The sequence below is a fragment of the Zosterops lateralis genome (assembly GCF_965231275.1).
Source record: "Zosterops lateralis genome assembly, chromosome: 2".
In the NCBI taxonomy this organism is placed as follows: domain Eukaryota; kingdom Metazoa; phylum Chordata; class Aves; order Passeriformes; family Zosteropidae; genus Zosterops; species Zosterops lateralis.
The window spans coordinates 100,217,309-100,238,764 of NC_139763.1; the positions used below are offsets into that span (position 1 = coordinate 100,217,309).

At 38.7% G+C, this 21,456-nt stretch overlaps 1 protein-coding gene across 9 annotated transcripts in view; it reads left to right on the plus strand.

Moving 5' to 3' along the window:
- The window catches only part of PHLDB2 (pleckstrin homology like domain family B member 2), a 65,049-nt gene that overhangs the window by 33,762 nt on the left and 9,831 nt on the right, over nt 1–21,456 (plus strand). For 5 of the 9 annotated variants that reach the window (XM_083854353.1, XM_083854361.1, XM_083854355.1 and 2 more), the window contains exons 7-15: nt 2,606–2,734; nt 6,281–6,436; nt 7,186–7,296; nt 8,038–8,127; nt 10,226–10,297; nt 11,321–11,464; nt 13,071–13,211; nt 13,796–13,895; nt 21,079–21,286. In XM_083854353.1, coding sequence (XP_083710479.1) covers nt 2,606–2,734; nt 6,281–6,436; nt 7,186–7,296; nt 8,038–8,127; nt 10,226–10,297; nt 11,321–11,464; nt 13,071–13,211; nt 13,796–13,895; nt 21,079–21,286 — 1,151 coding nt within the window. The remainder of the gene's footprint in view (nt 1–2,605; nt 2,735–6,280; nt 6,437–7,185; nt 7,297–8,037; nt 8,128–10,225; nt 10,298–11,320; nt 11,465–13,070; nt 13,212–13,795; nt 13,896–21,078; nt 21,287–21,456) is intronic. The other 4 variants (XM_083854357.1, XM_083854358.1, XM_083854360.1 and 1 more) reach the window with 4 other exon arrangements.

Genomic DNA, 21,456 nt, shown 5'->3' on the forward strand with positions numbered 1-21,456 from the left:
AAATGAGGATGAGCAGCAGGAGCTGGCAGCATGGCTTGTTCCCAGCCATGCTGCCAGCTCTGCACAAACACATGTGGAGTCACCCACAGACCTGCCTCAGTTGCATCTTCCACTTGGCTTGCAAAGTCATGAATCTTCTCCCCTTCCAGAAGAACTCACCTTGATTCACTTATAGAAAACACTGTGTGAAAAATTTCTCATTCACATTCACTCTTTTCTCATTCTCATTGAAATTACTTTTTGTGTAATAAATGGACTTCACCAGTGCACAGCCTGAGACATGAGTGAAATCAGCTCCACAGCTGCAAAACATGTAATACCTCTCGTTGCTGAAAGTGATACTTCCTGTTAAGGCTGCACATTTTGAAGGGAGCCAGTTTGGTGGGATGTTAGCACTTCCTATGCTATAAATAGACCAGATGAGTATCACTTTCAATCTCAAAGGAATACATTTCTAATTTCTTGAGGCATGTAACAGTATCTCCAGCAGGATTCTCAGGGAGTTTTATCCTTGCTGATGATGTCTCCTCACGCTCGAGGTTGGACTTGCTTGTTGATGATTGAGCATGCTTGTAGCAGTGCACAGACATTTAGAGAGCTATTTATGGCTTCAGAGGCACTGCAGCTAAGGTCAGAGAAGTCCTTGCTGCTTTGGATGGCTAGGTGGGCAGAAAAGGGAAGTGTGAAACAAGGTGGCAGACTGTGGGCTGAACGTTAAATGGACAGCAGAGTTTGTGAGGAGGGGAACAACCAGTTTATTCATAGCTTTCCTTCCATGTTGGAAGTGAGGATGATTCAGCAGATGGGGCGTCTTGGGAGCAGCAGCCCAGAGGTCACCTTGCAGGAGTTGCATGCTTCTCCCTCATTGTGCAGCTCCCTCATGCTACATCCTCTGTATTTCTGCTGCCTGCTGCTGCTGTTGTGAGACAGAGGCTGGTACAGGAAGTTCAGGTCATGGAATATGCTGGCTCAGTAGCTATTTTCACAAACTTTATAAAATGTACTTGTGTTCAGCATATTGTTCATCTTACTGTGTGAACTGAGAAGCTGCACGTGTAGATGAACATAATGGAGCTGGGAATCTGGTTGACATTGGACTTGATAAAAATTCTTAGTGTTGTTTTCAGATACTGGGAAAACTGGATCCCAGCTGCTGGTCCCACTCAGATTTAGAAACAAAATCATAAAGGAAGCAGGCAGCTAACACATGTTTATTACTGTGCCTCTGCCATGCATAAGGGTTTGAGAAACTTGTCAGGCATAGCAAAGAGGAAGTGTTCCCACAGTTTGAAATGGTCAGGACTGTGTGCTGAAAGCCATTCCTTCTCTGTGGCAAAGGGCAGTGCAATGTCTGATCATACAGCACCTGCTGCACCGCACATTTGATTTCAAAATTAAATAATAGTTAGGACTGGAAAGAGAGGAAATGATGAGATGCTGTGACAGAATTCAGCTGTGTCTTGGAGTACTCAGAATACTGATAGTTTTTGAGTATTAAGGAGAGCTAGAGACCATCAGGAAGGAGATGCATTACCACAGAACATGAAGTAGGAAAAGAGAGCTGTTCAGGTGTGATGCTAGAAGGTAGCAGAGGGCCTGGCTTCAGGGACCTAATTGATTATTTTTGCCTGGCATATCAGGCATAAATTGTTTTTTTCCAGTTATTAATTGCTGAATTGTAGAAAATGCATCTGCTGTGTCAGCCAGTGTAGGTGTAAGTGAAAGACATTGAAAAAATGCTCTGTGCTGTGATTTGCTGGTTCCTAAACTTTGGTCCACAGATAAATAATAGTCTACAGGCAAGCCTTAAGTGATGTGCAGCCAGTTTTGGAACAGTGTTGCATAGTAAATCATGTAGTATTTGATTACAAAGATTAAAAGGCCAAAAGCTTTGGAGGGTGAGAGGCAGTGTGCTGAGTGCTGCTGCTTGAGTGGAGTAAAAGGAAAGCTGAACTAGTTGAAGGAGACCAGGGAAGCTGTCCCCTGTGATCCCCACAAACAGGTTGCAGTTGCTATATCCTGAAGCAAGTTTGCTGGATCACTTGGTGTTTCTGCTGGAACAGGATTTCCTGGCCCAGAGTTATTTCTTTATAATGCTCTGTCTCATTCTGGCTTTTCACTGCTTGCTAAATGTATTTATCTATACAGAGCCACACAGGCATGAAATTCATTCTCCTGGGAAGGTCCATTTCTCCCTCACTGCCAAACTGCAGTCATTTTCCATCCATTTTGCTTTCTAAAAGCTACTCTTTCACTCTTAACTTCATCAGTTACCTCACTAACATGGCTATAGTTCCCTTATTTTTTTATTTTTTTATTTTTTTTATATTAGGTGAGACAAGTGTTTGGGTGGGGGCTTTAACAACATCATCCAGGCACAGGTCCAAAGCACAATGATGAGGGAGAGAATTAATCACCCCACTAAAATGATGAATGTTTTGTTTTGATCCTTTTGCATCCCACCATTGCATTTCAACTAACGAGGTTTCTGTCTCTGACCTGCGTGCTTCAACTGTTCAGCAAGGTTTTGCCACACACTGTCATAATCACTAACAACTGCTTGGGTTTGAAGGTAATTGTCTTTATTTTCTGGTTCATGCTTCAGGAAAAATTAAAACTTGATGCTGAGAGGGAAAAACTAGAGAGGCTTCAGGAGCTTTACTCCGAGCAGAAGACGCAGCTTGATAATTGCCCTGAGTCCATGAGGGAACAGTTACAGCAGCAGCTGAAGAGGGTCAGTAGCAAGTTTCAAGATTGCACTAATTTTTTATTTTGTTGATTTTAATTTTTTTTCTTTTTTTTTGCAGTTAAGTGTTACATTTTCCCTTTCAAGTATCCAGTGCCTGAGCGTATTTGCAACTTAGAATTTTAATAGTCGTGAGTTACAGGGTTTTATTTTTGTGGAATGCTTGTAATAGATTATGTGCATGATGGCAAACAAGTAACATGCAAATGTGTGGATTAGAAATCATTTGGTGTTGAATATTTCTAAAGCTTTGGGTCACTTGCCTGTAATTAGCCCTTTAGGCCTGCTGGGTGATGTGGAAGCTGTTGTGATGTTTAGGTGGCTGGTGGAACATCATTCTTCACCTGAGTGAGCGAAGAGAGGAATTGGCCAGTAAATCACCATCTTGGTGAAGCCATGGATAACTTCTTTTTTTCAGTATATAGCTTAGCTGTTAGCCTTAACTGTACTTTGAAAAATTAATTTTGAAGATTTTACCAGTTACTAAAATAGCTTTATTTTGTTCTATATTTTCAAAAGTGTCACACTGGTATAAATAAACTTCGCATAAAGTCTAATTGCAACCTGATTTTAGTTTGTAAAAAAATTACAGTATTGTCAGTGAAAGCACCCTTAGCTTCTGTAGAAAAATCTTGGTATTCATTAGCCTTAAGTGAGTTATACAGCACATATAGTTATTTTATAATAATTTTATCATTTTAAAATATCAGTATGGGAAACTCAAGAGGCCATCTAAAAGTTAAATCTTTTTTTTTTTTTGTCTTGGGTGTTTATATCAGGAATAAAGGCTGTAATAGCAGTAATGAACAAAAGGCTTTTCTGCTTTATAGGAAATACTCTTTAGATGTTGTTTTATTTGCAGATTTCTATTTAATTTTTTCAAAGAGCAAAAAATAAAAAAACCAGCTTTGGAAACAACAATGTTAAATTCTCAGTTGCTACAGAAAAAGTGTGCTGATTTTGAGACACTTACAGATTTTTGTATGTTATCTTAAAAAAAAAGGGGGAGAGTATTATGTAATGTCTCATACATATTTAAAGGAAAGGAAGCTTTTCCTCTGCAGTCACATGTTTGAATCTGTTAATTCATGAGATGCTGCAGTCTTGTTGCTGTGGGATGGTAGTAAATCTCTTTTCACTATTGACCACCACGAGGCTTCTAGAAATCTGTTTGGTTAAATTTTAATTTTTTTTAAAATTTGTTCCTTGAAAGTTGTCTTAATAATGATTTTGGATTTGAAAGAGGGACAGAGTTGAAACGTGGGGGTGTAGTTAAGTGTCCAGTTAGTTTTATTGCATATTATTCCTGGCCAGTTGTAGTGGGAGTTTGCTGTGGCTGCTGCGATCAATGCAGTAGAAATTGTCACTGAATAAGTGCCCAGTAGCTCTCAAACTGATCTCAAGTGTGAGAGCAGTCATGGAATGATTTAAGTACTGTACCCAAAAGAGAGAAAATACCTTCCCCAAAAATAACTGAGGCTCCCAGCAAAAGAAAGACATGGACCTGTTGGAATGAGTTCAGAAGAGGTCACAAAGATGACCAGAGGGCTGGAGCAATCACTGCTCTAGAGAGCTGCCTTCAGCCTGGAAAAGAGAAGGCTCCAGGGAGCCCTTACAGCACCTTCCAGTACCTAGAGGAGTCTTCTAGGAAATTGGAGAGGCACCTTTTAAAAGAGCAGGTAGTGGTAACCCAAGGGCTTTAAACTGAAAGAGAGGAGGTTCATATTAGATGTTAGGTAGAAATTTTGTATTCAGAGGTCAGTAAGGCACTGGAACGAGTGGCCCAGAAAACTCGTAGACTCCTCACCCCTGAAAGTGTTAAAAGCCAGGTTGGATGGGACTTGGAGGAACTTGGTTTAGTGTAAGGTTCCCTGCCCATGGCAGGGGTTTGGAATGAGATGATTTTTAAGGTCTCTTCCAACCCAAACCATCCTGTGAAATACCTGAGTCTGCAACATGTTCTGTTGTGCTACTTTATTGACAACAAGGAAGGCATCAAGGAGACTAATTCCCTTGTGGTTCTCTGAGGCTTCAGTAACTTGGTAGTTTGTGCCCAAGGGAGTGAGTGGCCAATTTCACTTAGCAGCTGGCTGCAGGGTGGGCCTGGAGTTTGGGTTGGGGTGGGCAGCTGGCAAATTCTTGCTTCCCTGTGTCTGAAACACATATACGCTCTCCCTGTTGGGCAGAAGTGTATTTTAAATGCCCACAGCTGGCTTTTTCATTATCAGTTGCCTTCTCTGAAGTCTTTTCTACTGCCTCAGTAGCAATTATTGTTGTGTAAATAGGCTGAATTTACTGACTCTCATGGCCCAGGCAAAGCCCCTTTGGGCATTTTGGGGATGCTGAAGATGTCTGGCCACTTCTGTATTGTAGGTAACTGCTTTCCTGTAAATTTTAGCCCACACCTTTGCTTTTGATCTCTTCACTGTCTCCTACAAGTGAAGAGCACATCTTTGGAGAGTAAGGGGAAGATGTTTGTATTCCATGTGGGAACTTGCATTCTTCAGTTTCTGTGAGTGTGTCATTCTCTGATACACTGGAACCTAGTTTTGACTTCCTTCTATAGAGATCTACCTTAGTAGTGGCTTATCTTGGCCACTAACCTTTGCCTCAGGTTGAAATAAGAAAAGGAACAAGTTTCCATTCCTTCCAGGATGTAGGTTTTCTTGTGTAGCAAGTCAAGTACAATGTGCTTACTTTAGAGAACCTTACCATCTACTAATGCTGCAATTATTAAACACACCCTTTTCTTCAGGACTCTGGAACTTGTAAGTAGGAATTCATATTATGAATGCACAGATGTTGCAAGAAATTATTTCTTCTTCAGCACATTCATTTCTTGTGCTGAAAAGCACTGTGAATTAAAACTCACGGTCTCATCATCCCTAAGCGGAAGGGAGGTGTGTTCTTATTTCTTGGTTAATTTCTGCAGCATTCAACTTCTTTTTCTGATAAAACGTGGTATCAGTTCAGGGGAATGCATAAAAGTGGACTGATACTTTTTATGAAGTACTGTACCTACTGGCTAGGTTGGATGACTAGAGTCCTTAATTGCACAGAGAGCCATTTCCACCAGTTAATGCCGTGTTCATTTCTCTGGGGTTACTGGTGTAATACTTTGTCTTTTTTGGTTGGAAGGCAGATGCCCTCTGAGTTTGGCATGTGGCAGCTTCACCAGGTAGGTTCAGGCTTTGGTGGTGTCCCAGCCAGGCTACAGCAGAGCCCAGCTTGGGAGGCTCCACTTGCTCTGAGTGCTGCAAAACAGCTCTCTCACTGTGCAGGTTCTTCTTAGCAAGAGGAACAGTAGGATTTATGGAGAAATCAACATCAAAATAATAATTAGCCCTATTTACTCTCTTATTATGCGAGTAGGTAATTAAAAGTATTGAGATCCTGGTGAGACATGTTGTAGGAAATATATAAATATAATTTTAGGTTGATTTTTGTGTTTGTTTGTATGAACCTCTACTGTGGTATCAGTGAAAGCATGATTATGTTTTTTTATATTACCTTTTTGTGTTTTTTTTCCTTAAGGATGCTGATATTCTGGACATAGAAAGCAAACACTTTGAAGATTTAGAATTTCAGCAGCTTGAACATGAAAGCAGGTTAGATGAAGAGAAGGAAAATCTGACACAACAGCTCCTGCATGAAGTAGCTGAATATCAGCGCAGCATTGTCAGTCGAAAGGTAAGAGCACCAAAAGTTCAATTAATTTGTTCTTTGTTGCTAGCATAAAGGCAAGGAAATGGATCTACAACCTGCCCACCTGCAAGAAATAATGCAAAATGTTCCTCTTTGAAAGAGAACAAAGACAATGGCCCAGTGACATCCCACACAAATCAAATAATGCACTTATCCAAGAAGTAAGAAATTAATAACATTTCATGCCCTGTTCGCATATTTCATGTAAAAATCAAACCTTTTAATTTGCTCCAAAAAAGTACCAAAGTTTTTTTTTTTACCTCTTTAAGAAAGAAGATTTGTACCCTTTGGAGGAAACTACAGTTATTTTAGGCTTGTTATTGATTTTGCTGTTAAATGGTTTTGTTAAAATAATGGTAGAACACTAATTAAGAAAATACAGTAATTTAAAAAAGTAGTTATAAAGGTCCTATGTCAATCAATTAAATATCATTTTTTTTTCAGAAATCAGAGGTTGGATCTCTAAACCTGTTCTGTTCAGTATATGAATGCTTGTCACTATATTATCAACTAATATATGCAGTTATTCTTTTGTCTCTTGAATAAGTTTTCTCTTTACTGTCTGATTCTCATTTAATTATCTCCTTCAGAGCATTGAGCTGTCTTGTAAAAACTTACTTTCTTGCTGCTTAGTCATGCATATGAATAAGTGAACTTTAATGAATAGGATCTTTGCTGCAGGTTGTCTTGAGATTTGAAAATAAATCATGTAAATTGTGATTTTCTTATATTAGGAAAAGATTTCAGCTCTCAAAAAACAAGCCAATCATATTGTCCAACAAGCACAAAGAGAACAAGATCATTTTGTAAAAGAGAAAAACAACTTAATAATGATACTGCAAAGGGTAAGTATTTTTTGTCTTTCAAACATTTTTAGCATGCAATAAAAGAGAATTTCATAGTTTAAATGAATGTAAAGGTCAAGAAGAGCATCAGTTGTGCAGAAGATAGCAAGTTGGTAATAATGTGACAGATATTCACCTTTAAAATAATAAAAAAAAAGGAAATCTTTTGCAATCAGCAGATATCCTTAAGAGAACACACTACTGGTGTTTGATAAGCCGGAGTGTTTTAAAGGTGCCCTCCTTCCCGAGGACTCAAGCAGAGGCACCCAGCCACATGCTAAAGCTGGAAGCCTCTGCTCCCTGTGTGGCTATTGGGACTGTGCACAGTGTGCTCAGAGTTTTGGCTTGTAATAGCCCCTGCCAGGCCATGAGATGAGCTACTTCACATCAGCCAACATCTGGTTAATAAGCTGGTATGACCCCTTCACATCTGTTTTATGTTCTCCTTTTAATCATGAGAGAAACCATGTTTAGCTCACTAAGCAGAATCATCATTTTCAAAACGCTGAAGGAGCACTTTCTTGGTTTGGCTGTAGTCGTTAAATAAACTTGATCATTTGTTTTTTGTTCTGTACCTCCAGTTTTTGTTCAGTTCTGTTCTAAAAGGATGAAGTTGAAGCTCTGCTGTGCAGTTTCAGTCTTCTATCCCAGTGTGTTTCTTCACATAGTTAGGGAAATGGCTAACATTTATTTTCACTACACGGCTGTTGGTATTTAATATACAATGTCTGGTTTTAACAGGAAAAAGAAAATCTCTGTAATCTGGAAAAGAAATATTCCACACTTTCCGGAGGAAAGGGATTTCCTGTCAGTCCCAATAGTCTGAAAGAGGTAAAGAGTTTCTCTGCTTTTGACATTACCATAACTAACTTTTATTAGTGCTTCATACAAAAACACTTCAGTATGTAGTATTTAGTGAAGTTCTAGTCATCAAATCTTTACAAAGTAATTTCATACCATTTTTTTAACTTTTTAACAGAAGTCTAAATTCATTAGTGAGCAAAAATAGCTTTTCTTGACATTCTTCCAAATGTAGCTGGTATCACTTTAATCTCTTGCTGTGGAGAAATGATTGGTTTTATGTGTGTGGAATGTGTGTGTCTGTCTAATTTTCTCAAAATAGACAATTAAACCTCATTGAAGTGAAGAGGAATGAGATCTGGGAATAACTGTTCAAGTACAAATACTGTTTGGTCTTAATTTTTTGCACTGTAGGTTTTATCGTTGCCTCCCCTCCCTTATTCTAAGGCTCTTTGCTAGAATAAGGCTCTTTGCTAATGTACATTTTATTCTTTTTAAAAAGCATTGATTTGAAGACTTCAAGCTGTTGTGGTTCAAAGATACATATTGAGCTATTTATTTCACTTTTTTGAAGAGTCAGAGGAAGCAGAAAATTTAGCATTTAAAATACACAGACAGGCATCTGTGACTGCTTCAGTAACTTACTCTTAAGAGTTCTCACTGGTTTTGCTGGATCTGCCTGTATTGAAGCCCTGAACAAGGTCTGCCACATCTAATGATGTAGGTGTCTCTCTGGAAAGTTGGGCTCTCAAAGTCTAAAGCAACCACATATCCTTTCAGCACCTGGGAACTGGAGTCTTGCTTATCTGATCTCCAGGTTCCTAGTGTACAGTTCCACATGCCAGTGGGATTGAGCACCCTTCCTTACTTGCTTGGACTTTCAGTTTCCTGGTTGTGTTCTGACCTGCACATCTGACCTCCCACCAGGACATCCAGCAAGTCTAAGCTTCATTTTTTCCCTTTTGAGATGGATCTGCCTATTCTCTCACTAGAGAGTGGGTGCTGTCTGGTTGGGTTTTTTCACATACACTTCATGGCTTGTTTACTCACGTACTTCAAAATGCAACTACATTAAGTGAGTCTACACTCTCTTTAATGAAATGGATTATTCAGGGGTGTCATTCTGATCACTGCAGCGGAGTCAGTCAGAACTTACTCCAAGGCAAATAAGAGAAGGAGCAGCAAGGGTTATGTGTTTCATCCTCAGTGTTTCCACAGGCTCTGTCCTATGAAAGAAATACCTTTGCCAGATGTCATGTTTGTCTTGGGCCTGTTTAATTTTTCTCTGACTGTCCTGGCACCTTTAAAAATCAGGCACCAAAGACAGGCTTACAGAGACTGCTGGCGCAGCAGTTCATTTCACCACAGGGTTGCTCATGCATCAGTCAAGTCTGTGGTCCAAAGTTTGCCAGCCATCTTCACTAAAGCACACATTTGTAACTCTCTGCCATCCACTGGGAGCTGACTCACAGCCTGCACAGCAAGAGAGTAACACTGCCTCACATAAAGAAGCAGGATGCTTATTCCAGTACTTAAATAAGCAACGAAAATCAATGCTGTTTAAAAGTTCAGCACTGAAAAAATTACTTGGATGACTAATCTGACTTGAAACCCTTTATTTGAGTAAATGTAACAGTGGTCTGAGCTAGTGCACAGGATTTGTTCCTTACGTAGTTTTTTATCTTCCTTCTAAATCCTCACTGGCACTGTGAGTCAGAACTGAATGTTCTTCATCTAAAGGTGAAAGTGTTTCAATCTTTAATATTAACACAATATTGCATTACAGAATTGCTGAGTTTTGGTTGCTGATAAACTGCCACTACAAGATGGTTAGACAAGTTTTATGTTAATTCATACTGGATTCTATTTTACTGTACTGTTGTCACATGTTTTGAGAGATAAACTTTAGTATCTTAGCCAGTTTCCTCAATTAATGGGACATCAAATAATATGAAAGTTAAGATTTGCTGCCCATTTGTAAAGTGCTTTTTTCACTGTATGATACATAATTTTCAGAATTGTCTTATCAGCTTGAAATAACTGATATCATACATTGGAAATTATGCTAATAGATAGTAATGTTGGCATTTCTTTTCAAGTTGTCTTCTATGCTCATTGGTAAATTTAGGCATTTCTAAAAAGAAGAAATACTCTAGCAGTCTGTGGCTTCTCTTACGGAATTGCTGAAGTGTACACACTGGTATGTCACTATGCTGGTGCAGTAATAAAAACAGCCCTTGCCACACACTGTCAGTGTGAAAGCAGCCTTACATCTTGATTTAAAAATAATTATGTTTATAGCTCATCTTTATGACACTTCTTTAACAGTGATTTACTTTTCCTTTTACATAGCCTTATTTTCTGTGGATAAGAAATTAGGAGATTTGACTTTGTACAGCCTGATATCCTATGCACAATGGATAAGAATCCATATTTTACTTCCTAAAAAACATTTGTGCAGTTACCACCAAAATACATGCAATAACTGCCTTTTGCCGTCATACCTTGAATCTGCTTGCTTAAATCTTCTCAGCAGGCAGAAGCACACTTGATATTCCTGCCATCCCTCAGTCCATCACTTTCTGTATGACTGCTTAATAAAACAAACAAACAAAAGCAAATTGTAATGGCTGTAAGCCTAACACTAATGGCATCTTACCTGGTTCTTCTGGTAACATATAAAAGTTAGAAGTGTCTTCAAGATAATGCAAATGGAATATGTGTTAGTGTAATTTTTGGGAATGGCTTGTCCTTATAGAAGTTCTTCCCAGTTCTGTTAGTAATTTGATTTACTCAAATTAGCCTAATAGTTAGGCAAGAAACAAAGCAATTTGTTTAATCAGAGACAAAAAAAAAATAAAAATTAAGACCTCAGAATAAGATTTATTCTTACTTTTTGCCCAATCTGCTTTCCTGAGAAAGAGCTACATAATTTCTGAAGGGTATTTGCATTTTAGTAAAATCTTTTGGACAATTAATGCACATTTGCACTTTGATTACACAAACGTTTTTGGCATTAAATTAAGAACAATTTTCAGAATCCCAGCATTTAACATTCAAAAATCTTGATGCTAATTTTATTTTATTTATGATTAAGTATTTCAATGATAACAAATATTTGGCTGAATCACTCTAAAACTAACTTTCATTGTACTGGATACATTAATACTCTTGCATGTCTTTTGGCTTTTGCTCCTGGTAACTTCTGCATTCCTCCTTTTAGGGCTATATCAGTGTAAGTGAAATTAGTGAGCTGTATGGCAATTCCACGAATATATCCCCTTCCACTCAGACCCCCTCAGATGTTGAAGCAGTTGCCACTGAGCCTTCCACGGCTGTGCTGACGAGCCAGCCACAAAATAAAGAGGTTTGTTTGAGAGACATTTCCCTTTGTTTGCATTGTTTTTTTCATGGCTGCCTTTTTTTATTTTCTTTTTATTTTTATTTTTTGGTAATTCAACATGTAACAAACTGACCCTAAAGCAAACTGCCCTCTGCCAGTTACCAAGTCAGGTAACAGGTTAATAGTAAAGCTGTAGGACTGCTCCAGCTGTAAAGTGTCTTTGACTAGGTAGATGGGACTCTGAAGGCCAAAAAAACTGAATTCATATGACCCAAGCAGCACTAAGTGACAAATTTTGCCTGCCAGACACTGTAATGTAATGCACCTTTGGGAAACCATCTGTGGACAAGCTTAATTAGAGCTTGTTTAGTGGTGTTCAGGTGTTCATTTTGTATGTTTTGTAGCTTCTTTTTCTTCCTCCCCTGTTAAGTGGTAGAAGTGTATCTTGAATAGTTATGGGCGGTGAATAACTTCTACCTATCTTAGCTATTCCTTAGCTATTGGAATCTGTCCAGTCTGTTTTCTAACTTACTTTCTTTTCCTCATTCTTTGTGAAATTTTGAAAAAATCGCCTTTTAAAGGAACAGAATAACCTTATAATTGTAAAGCCACATAATTTTGCATTTCAATAAGGCAGAAACTGGTTTAGAATTTGGCATTTGTGTGCTGCTTCTGGTAACTCAGTATGCCTTGAGATTTGCAGTAGAATGCACCTCCTTTCCTGCTAAACACCCCAACAAACACAGTGCTAAAACTGCAGCTTTTATGTGCCGTATCTTTTGAGAAATTCCAAAAAGAAAACTCTGTGTGTAATTTCTCTTTTTTCTATAAAGCTAAGATCACCTCTCTGTTCTGGATTTGTGTTTCCTCACTCTCTTTCTCCTCGCTCTATTGCTCAACTTCCATCAGTCCATTGGCCTGAGGTCATGGCTACTCATGTAGATCCTATTCCTTTATCTGATACACCTCCACCTCTGCCAGCTAAGAAACACCGCAGGCAACAACAGGTAACAGATTCAAAGCTGATAACTTGGGATTATTTTGTTTTGTTTAAAGTTTATTGATGTGTGAGGACTTTAGAATGATAGACTGTAAGTTGACTGTGCTTGCAGTATTGCACTTAAAAGGCACCACTCATTTAAAAATCAACATGATGTATTATAGAATGTTTCTGAACAAAAATTCACCTTATAATGCAGAAGCAAATATTAATATTCAAGAGCCACTGTAACTGTCAGAGGACTTGCAGCAATAATGTATATGTGAAATCCCAAGTTAATTTTTCATATAAGGCATTGAACAATGCCTTTCAAAAGCTGTATTGGTATTAATCCACCAATTCATTAGAATAACATCTAAGGATAAGTTTTACTTTGTCATTGGGTTCCACTTGTATGCTAGACTTGACACAGAAGTAAAGGTACAGGGACATGTACATAAAATGTGTGCATGAATTCGATGCATTTTTTAAATCAGTATGACTTCAGTGTGATGGAAAGCACTGTAAAGCAGGAGGCTCTCTGTGTGTTAGATTTTGTTCTTTACAGACTATCAGTATTTTCCATGTAGAGTATAACTGAGCAAGTGCATCACTTCATTTTGTCAAAACTGTAACGAATTCCCCGTGAAGCATTTCAGAAGCCTGGAGGAGCGCAAGAAGCAGCACAGGGAGTGCACCTACCTGAGTGACACCTTGCCCCGCAAGAAAACCCCCCCGGCTGTGTCCCCCCACTTCAGCAGCGCCACTCTGGGACGCAACACCGCAAACAAGGTACGTGGCTGCTGCCTGCAGCCTTCCAGCCCCTGCAGGAGATCCTGGGCTGGGCTAGAGGGAGGGCTGGGGAGCACCCTGAGCATTGTGTAACCTCCCAAATTCAGGCGTGAAGTGGACTTTGAAATGACTTGAGGTTTATTAACAAACGGGAATGTATGTGTAACCTTCTGTACTAACAGCCATTCTTCTGGCCTCTGGAAATGCCATGCTGTAGTACATTAATCGTAAATACCTGATTTCTGTCTCAAGGATTGTATTTTTGGGGTGGTTCAAATTGATTCCAGAGACACAACTTGTTGATTTCTTTCCTACTGAAGAACCTCTAAATGGTAAAGATAAAGTTATATATAAAGTTAAAATACTCTTTATTTGTGATGTGGTAAATCAACAAACAGCAGGAAGGTGGAGGTACTACTTTGAAAACATTTTGGCTTAATAGAGACTTTACACAGTTGAAATATCGATGGCTAATTGAAATGACGTGACATTAATATCCATGACAAAGCAAATTATTTTGCCATTGCTGATTTTAAAAGTCTTGAAATACAGTTTTAAGCATGTATTTACAAAACTTCCTGCAGGGACATTTACCATTAGGACAGAGCAACAGCTGTGGCAGCGTACTTCCTCACTGCCTGGCAACCATGACCAAAGAGTCGGAGTCGAGAAGGATGCACAAAGGTAAGACCTTTTCATTGTTTCATTTCTGTTTAAAAATCAGCGTTCAGTTTTCTCAGAAATAAGCATGAAACTAGTGTTGCTATCATCAACAGGTCTGCAAAATAAAGTTTACTTTTTGGTGACAAAAGCAAGCTCTAAATGTAACTGATTTTTTTTGATAGTGGCAAAATAAGAGGTTAATGCTATGATATAGGTGCATGTGTAGTTTTTAAGGTCACCAAATATAATCCAGTAAACAAGAAAAGTATATTGAAAATACACATTGTGTTAACTGGGTAATTTCTGTGAGTGATTTTGAAGCAATATATTACATACTCTTTCTTTTTTCCTCTTCCTGGTTTTTTTTTATGTTGGGATCTTAAAAATTGTTTTTCACAGGCACATGTTATTGACTGGCTAAATTCCCCTGAGAGAGTGAGAAGCTGTGACTGTGGTATTATAAGTGGTCTTAAATATTTGGGCTACAAAATAGGAAGGGAGAGGGCTGTTCTGTTGTTGATAGATGGCTGTGTTTTTTAATAGGGACACAGCAATTCTGGGTCCAAAGGCAAGCTACACCTCTGAGACGTGATCTTGCAGGCGATGGGATTCTGTGTCTGTTGTTTGTTGACTTGAGTGGACACACGTATTTTCTGCTTTAATGGGATGTATTATTCATAAGTGCTCCATCTCCAAGAGGAGGCACTCCTCAGTGCCATCTGTCAGTTTATTTTCTTTCCAGCATCTGCATCACCATTATGGATGTCAGTGCAAGAGGTCCTTGTGCAGAGCTGCACTAACTGAGGCTGAGCTGAGCTAGATCCATCCCGTGGTTACAGGATTTGTCAGAGCTTGCAGCTGGTAAAGGTCACTGCACTGACTGAGGTCACTCACACGCACCAAGATGACTCAGTGCAGGGATGGAACAAGCAAGCTGAGAAAGGATCGTGGCTTACAACAGCCCCTTTATAGAGCTGATCCAGTTGTGATTTGTTGGTTTTGAGCTTTTGCTGTGCAGCAGGCCTTACACAAACCTGCAGTGTTGTGGCTAACTCACCTGTACATATTTTAGGTACAAGGCAAAAGGAGCTTCATGCTCAGCTTGGAAAGCATCTTTGATGTAATGTGTGTGCAAAGATGGAATGGCTGACAATTATCTTCAGACTCATCATTGTGGTGTTATTCCAGTCTGAAAATCAATAGGGATGTTTTGGCTAAATTTTGACAAGAGATCAATTGTTTAAAATTGGAAATATTTCTGTAAAAATGGTTCCAAAGAGTGTTAGTGTGTGTCCTAAACCACGATTTTAAACTGTTACCAAAACTAACACAGGCAAGTGTTTTAAAAATAAATCACTTTCAATGTTTAATTTTTTGTCACTGTGTGATTGAGACAATCTAAGAGTGTGGTCAGATTTCTTGTCTTAAGAGTGAAAAAGAGAGAAACCTCATGAATCAAGATTGAATTATGGCCTGACAAAGAAGAGAGGCAGGGGAGAAGGAGAGAGATGTCTTCATTGGCATAGCACATATGCTACTGAGGAATTATGTGCTATACTGTTTGTCATACTAGTTGGCTGTTATTCTTTTGAAAGATCCAACAATTTGAATGGAAATAGAAAATTATGAAGAGAGCCTTAGGGGATTAATTTGTACTGGGAAAGAGGATAGTTCTAGATGTCCTTTTCTGAAACATCAGCTTTGCAAAAGGGAAACAGGTGCTTTATTTATTGTCATAGGAGTTTCAAAGTGTCATAAACAGGGAGGATATAGGAACACAAGGATCATTTGTGGCCTCTCTTAGTTACTAAAGGGTTTATTCCCTTTCTGTTCAACCTCAAGCTCCTTGAATTTATTGCTACAGGAGGGACTTGAAGAGTGTAACTTATTTTGCACTGGAGTGCCACGTTTCTAGGTTGGGGAAAGCTCCTTTGTCTGGGTAACACACCACAAAAGTGTTTGCAGGGCTCTTCCTGCACTGCAGTGCCAAACTCAGCAAGGACAGGAATATCAAAGTCAGGTGGCTGGAGTCAGATCCCAGAGTATTTATATCCAGCTACACAGAAGGGCCAGAGAAACAGTTTTCAAGCACTTTTCATTCAGCCTTACAGGTAAAGCCTTAATAGAAGTCCCTTCATGGTTTGAGCAGGGAAGGCACTGAGTTTAACTTGGTGGGGTAAACTCACTGGTTTCCCCTCACACACTTCACACCCCTACTCAGAACATGGAAGGAAAACAAACTTTCTTCAAAGTCAAAGTAAAGAAAGTGCATTTTTGTGGAACAGTGAGATGTGGGTCATGTTCTGAACACCATGTATTGCTTCAATGCACCACACAGGACCACCGAAATAGAATATCATTGCCCAGTAAAATTATGAAATCTTACTTGTCTTACACTAAATTCAACAGTACTTGAGTCTGAGTAAGTACAGTTAATTTCATCAGACATCTTTAAATGCATCTTTGAAAACCAAGCCAGATGTCATGTCACTGGACATCCTTGGAGATGTTCTTTTATTCCATCACTCAGTGATAAATGTTTATATTATAATAAATACAGCATATTTATCATAAAAACATTCTTGAGGTAGCTCAGGTTTGCCTTTTCAGAATAAGTGAATATTTTTCAAAAGATTTACCGACAAATCAGTGGAACTTCATAAATGTGTAGAGACTGATTATACTGATAAACACAAACTCTCTAATCTTCCTTCTCCAAAAGTTATTTGTTTGTCTGAAAAAGGTGGTGAATAGATAAAAAGTGTTCTCTACCTGTCATGTGTAGTGAGTCAGCACTTGCTTTCCTTGCGTTTCTTTCCCCAGTTGACAGGTTTTTCACTCTGTCAGTTTTCTGTGGCCAGGGTGATCTATTACAAACGACATGGGCACCTTGTCTTCCTGATACCTTGGGCACAGAGCTGCACCCAGTGCACTGGAACTGGGTTCAGTGGAGAGCCAGGGCCTCACATGATGAATTCCACCTCATCCACTCAGTCTGGAGCCCTGGCTATGAAGCAGTGACCCACACACTGTCATCCAAAGAGGAGGATGTGCTCCAGATGTGGTGTTAGTAGCTTCCTGTGCTCCTTAGGGCTCCACAGCATTGAGCAAAGTTCTAGACCAGATGCTCAGGTGTGTGCATGTAGATCTGAAAACAAGTATATGCAAGGCTGGTTGGAGGCAGTAGCAGCTCAGCTGTTTTAAAGATATTATCTGAGTGTTATCACTAAACTAGTCATGGTCTGAAATGAGTTTTTTCTAATATACTTTCTCCAGTTTTTTTATTTCAGTCCAAGAAGATAACTGTAAAAGTCTGAGCTGAAAAAAAAAAAAAAAAAAAAAAGGAAAGTTAAAAGTGAAATCAGGAAATTAAGAACAGCCTCTTGGGTTTGAACATGAATTTTATTCTCATTTTCTTTATGCAGGAACAGGCAACATCTATGAATAAATTTTAGGCTGGATGCAGTAATATTTTCATGGATTTTTAGGTACTAAACAGTCTTTATTCCAGAGTTATCAAACTGTGTTCAGTCAGTTGTATGAGTTCAAGAATAGTTATTGAAAGAAACAGTCACTGTCAGTAATCACAGCCTGAGTTAAGGGCAACTTAAATGTTTTAGAGGGCACGTATTTGTTATAAATCATTAGTGGAAAAAGGTATTTCTTAGCAGCCATTCATGAGATATTTTTGAAAGACTGTACTTATAAATTCACCTCCTGTGGACATGCCTTTGTACCCAAACCACACGCAAAAACAGAACAAAGAAGCTGCTATTTGGTACAATCTCGAGAGCTCACCCTGTGCAGGTGGATGCTTGGAGCTCCCAGGCAGGGCTGGTGCCAGAAGCTTCCACAAGGAGAGGCAGGAGCAAGGAGGGAGGGTTTGCCAATGCAGACTCACTGACTACAGGATGGACTCCAGAAGGGAAGAAGGAATGGTTAGCTGGGAATTAAGGTGTAAGACCTGACACGGCACTGGAAACAAAGCTGTTGAGACAGAGAACTTAGGTAGCAGCAAGATGATTATTTGGGTCCTTTCCAAGCTCTGTATAAAAAACCCCAGTATACTGCAAGCAAGGGATATTTGTACAAACAATCCAGAAACTTTTCAAATCTACTTTTCAAATCAGACTCTTCAAGTCTGCCTTTTTTGTTTGTTTTTCACTCTTTTTCTTGTCGAACTCAGGAAAAACCAGAAAAGGTATGAAAATATTCCCTTCCGTGGCTGTACTTCTCATGTGATGTTTTTGCAAAAGTACCAGTTGCATCAGCACTGTCAAGTAGTTTCTAGACTCTTTAAAAACTTTTAAATAATTGTTAAATAATGACAGCGTTTCAGAAATTCTTTTTTTCCTGCTGTCAAATAACCTGTCACAACAAAACTTCTGACTTGTGCTAATGTCTGCAGAGCTATGGTTTTGCACAGGCCTAATTTTTTTGCTTCTTTGCTCATAGCCACACAAATAGAGCAGAAAATGTAGAAATCTTTGCAGCTCTGTGGGTGACAATGACAAGGTAGGCAGACTTGGGCCTCCTACTTTGGCATGTTTCCACACAACAAATGTATCTTGACATGTTAATGTCAGTCTTTAAAAATGGAAAAAAAAAAAAAAAAGAAGAGAAAGAAGAAAGAATAGGAATAAAAGAAAAATGTAATGGGATCATTTTCATAAAATACTGGTGGGTTCTTTACATACTTGACAGTGCCACTTTTAATAACAGCTTTCACCTTTAGTTGTTCCTCACCATAATTTTGTGGTGGTATACCTGGATTTTGTGATTCTGCAGTAACTCCTTTGGAATATTTTTCTTTGATGACACGGCTTTATGGATTTTTGCTATATTTTTCTCAACAGTATGGCTTTTAACATTGTTAAGTTTATGGGTTTGCTGCAGCAAAACCAAGGGAACAACAAATATTTTAGCCCTTGTATCAGGTTAGACTTAACTGATACAAATCTTGGCTTGTGGGAAGCTTTAGTTACGTGCTGCATCTTACAAGGAGTCTAACATTTTTAAGTGCATGTTGTGTGAATGGGCACCTGAGCAGTTAAAAATTCCTTAAACAACAGATTGTGCCTGCCCAGGGTGTAGGTATGGATGTAATGGAGGCAAGTTGGTTGTGTGGCCTCGTGGTGTTGGTTCACAGCTGATCCTGAGCTTTGAGCTGCCTGCTGCTTGCAGCATGAACATAAAAGGGAGAACTCTGAATTATGCTTTGTTTCTGTGAATGCAACTCATTTTGCAACCTAACAAACATAGATTTCTTCCAGTGTTTAGTTATATTTGCATGATTGCATAAATTTGAGTGATAGATGTTTTCCTCAAAAATGAGTTCTTCATGCCCTGTAGATGGGTTTATTTTTCAGTGAAATATGAAATACGGAATTAAGATTTCTGAGTAGGCAAGGATTTGTAGAGGGCTCAACAGAAAAGCATGCATTTGAATAAAGTTCTTTCAGTAATTTATTTTTTTCTTTCTTGCCCTAATGAATCATTGATAACTATTTCACAGGAGCAGTTAGTCATTCCAAAGGTTCGAGTATGAAAGGTAATTGCTTATCTGCAGTAACAGAAGCATTTGCCAAAATAAGGGGGGAAAAGCAAACCACACATGTGAATCAGTAATACCTGTGTTGTGTGATGCTATTATTTATCGCTGCTGAGGTGTATTTGTGTCCCTTCTGTTTCTTTTACTAATTGATGCAGTTGAATTTTTGATTGAAATTTAGTGTTCTTTTAAATGGCATGTGAATCCTATTAATTCCTTAGAAACCAGCTTTAACTGTCTCCAAGAAAGCTTTGTATGGTACAGAGGGAAGTGAGGAGAAAACTACCTTGGAAATACTTGTAGGGCACAGTTACTTTAATGGCATGCTTTAATTATTCAGATAAAGACATGCTATTGAGATAACTGCGGTTGTTGGCTCTCTGAACTGGGACTCTCCCAGCTCTGGCATGCCAAAAAATACCAGAGAGTAATCTTGTATGCACAGATAGGGAATGAGAATAAGGCAGAAAAATACTGCACTTTAACCATGCTTACTTAACATCAGTGTCTTAATGGTGTCTGGTAAAAAAATTTTATCTGGACTTTGGTTCATTTGTACATTTGTCTGCATTTTTCCCATGTCTGTTTATCTTAAATATGTGGAATATCAGTGGCTGCCTTCCTGTAAGCATGAGAGATTTTCATGTTGTCTGTCAGTCCTTCCTAATCTCCAGCTCTGCCAGCAGCTCAGAATTTGGGTCAGAAATGTGCAGAGAATATTACAAACCTAACTATCAGAACTATGAGAAAGTCTCACTTCTTGTATTCATTGAAGGAAAAGATGAACAGTGCAGTTGCATTTCTAATCACATAAATGGAACAACCTTAAAAGGGCACTGTAAAGTAATTCAGCAGTTAAAATGACAACTCCTCCTCATCAGGCAAGCTCAACAACCTCTCTCTCTAAGTCTGCATTACTTTGAAAGAGCAACAGGGACACGAGATAAAAATAATTGTGAAGAGACATTTTCAAAGGACACGTTGCCAAACAAAGTTCCCTGTGTTCAAGAAGGATGACTTTTCAGAAAAAATGTTTTTGTGGAAAAATAACAGAACAACCTTATTTTTCTTCAGAATCATTAAGCTATAAGATCTGCTTCAGTCCTGTAGGGTGAACTGCAATTTCCAAACTCCAGTAAAGTACCTCTATCTAGTAACTATGATTCTATAACAAGCAGCCTGTATTATTTCAGCAACCCACAAAAAAAAATCATATTCAATAAATTCAACCAGAGGAGTACTAAAGAATATTGAATTTCAGGACTTTTTTTCTTTTTTCTCTAATTTATTCAGTGGCATTTCTTCTAAATTCCTGAATTTAACTGCCTTACTTTCCAAACGAGGCCTAATTTTCATTTTAAAATGTAAATTTCTTTTTTTTTCAAATTACATTTTCATAATACACATGCAAGAACATATATTGAAAAGTCAGCTATACTAATGTGCCTATATTTGAATCCATCATAGATAAAACAGGTATTTAAAGCTTTTATTTCAGTGTGATTAACTTCTAAAAGTAACCATAATATTGTAGTACCTTGGTCCCAGTGCAGTGAAGACTGAGGTGGTGTTCAGAATGCTTGTGCTGCTAACAAGTTATGCTCCTGTCCCATAATTTTTGTGTGAAATCAGTGTTTCCTCTGTTCTTCACAGGGTATAACCATCAGCGCGTCTGTGAGAACCAAAGGCAGAAGTCTCCAGAGTTCTACAGCAGGACAGCATCGGAATCCAACGTGTATCTGAACAGTTTCCATTACCCAGACCGCAGTTACAAGGACCACGCCTTTGACACGCTAAGCTTGGACAGCTCCGACAGCATGGAGACGAGCATATCAGCATGCTCACCAGATAACATTTCCAGGTAAATCCTCTTTCCTCCTGATCCTACAGTGGTCATAGGGTCAGAATGAGAGAATATGTACATGCTGACACTGTTATACTGTGAATGCTGCTGACTGGTTAAAAAAAATGTAAGATCATTAGACAGGCATTATATTTGTCTAGCTCCTCATAATCAGGTTTAACTACACC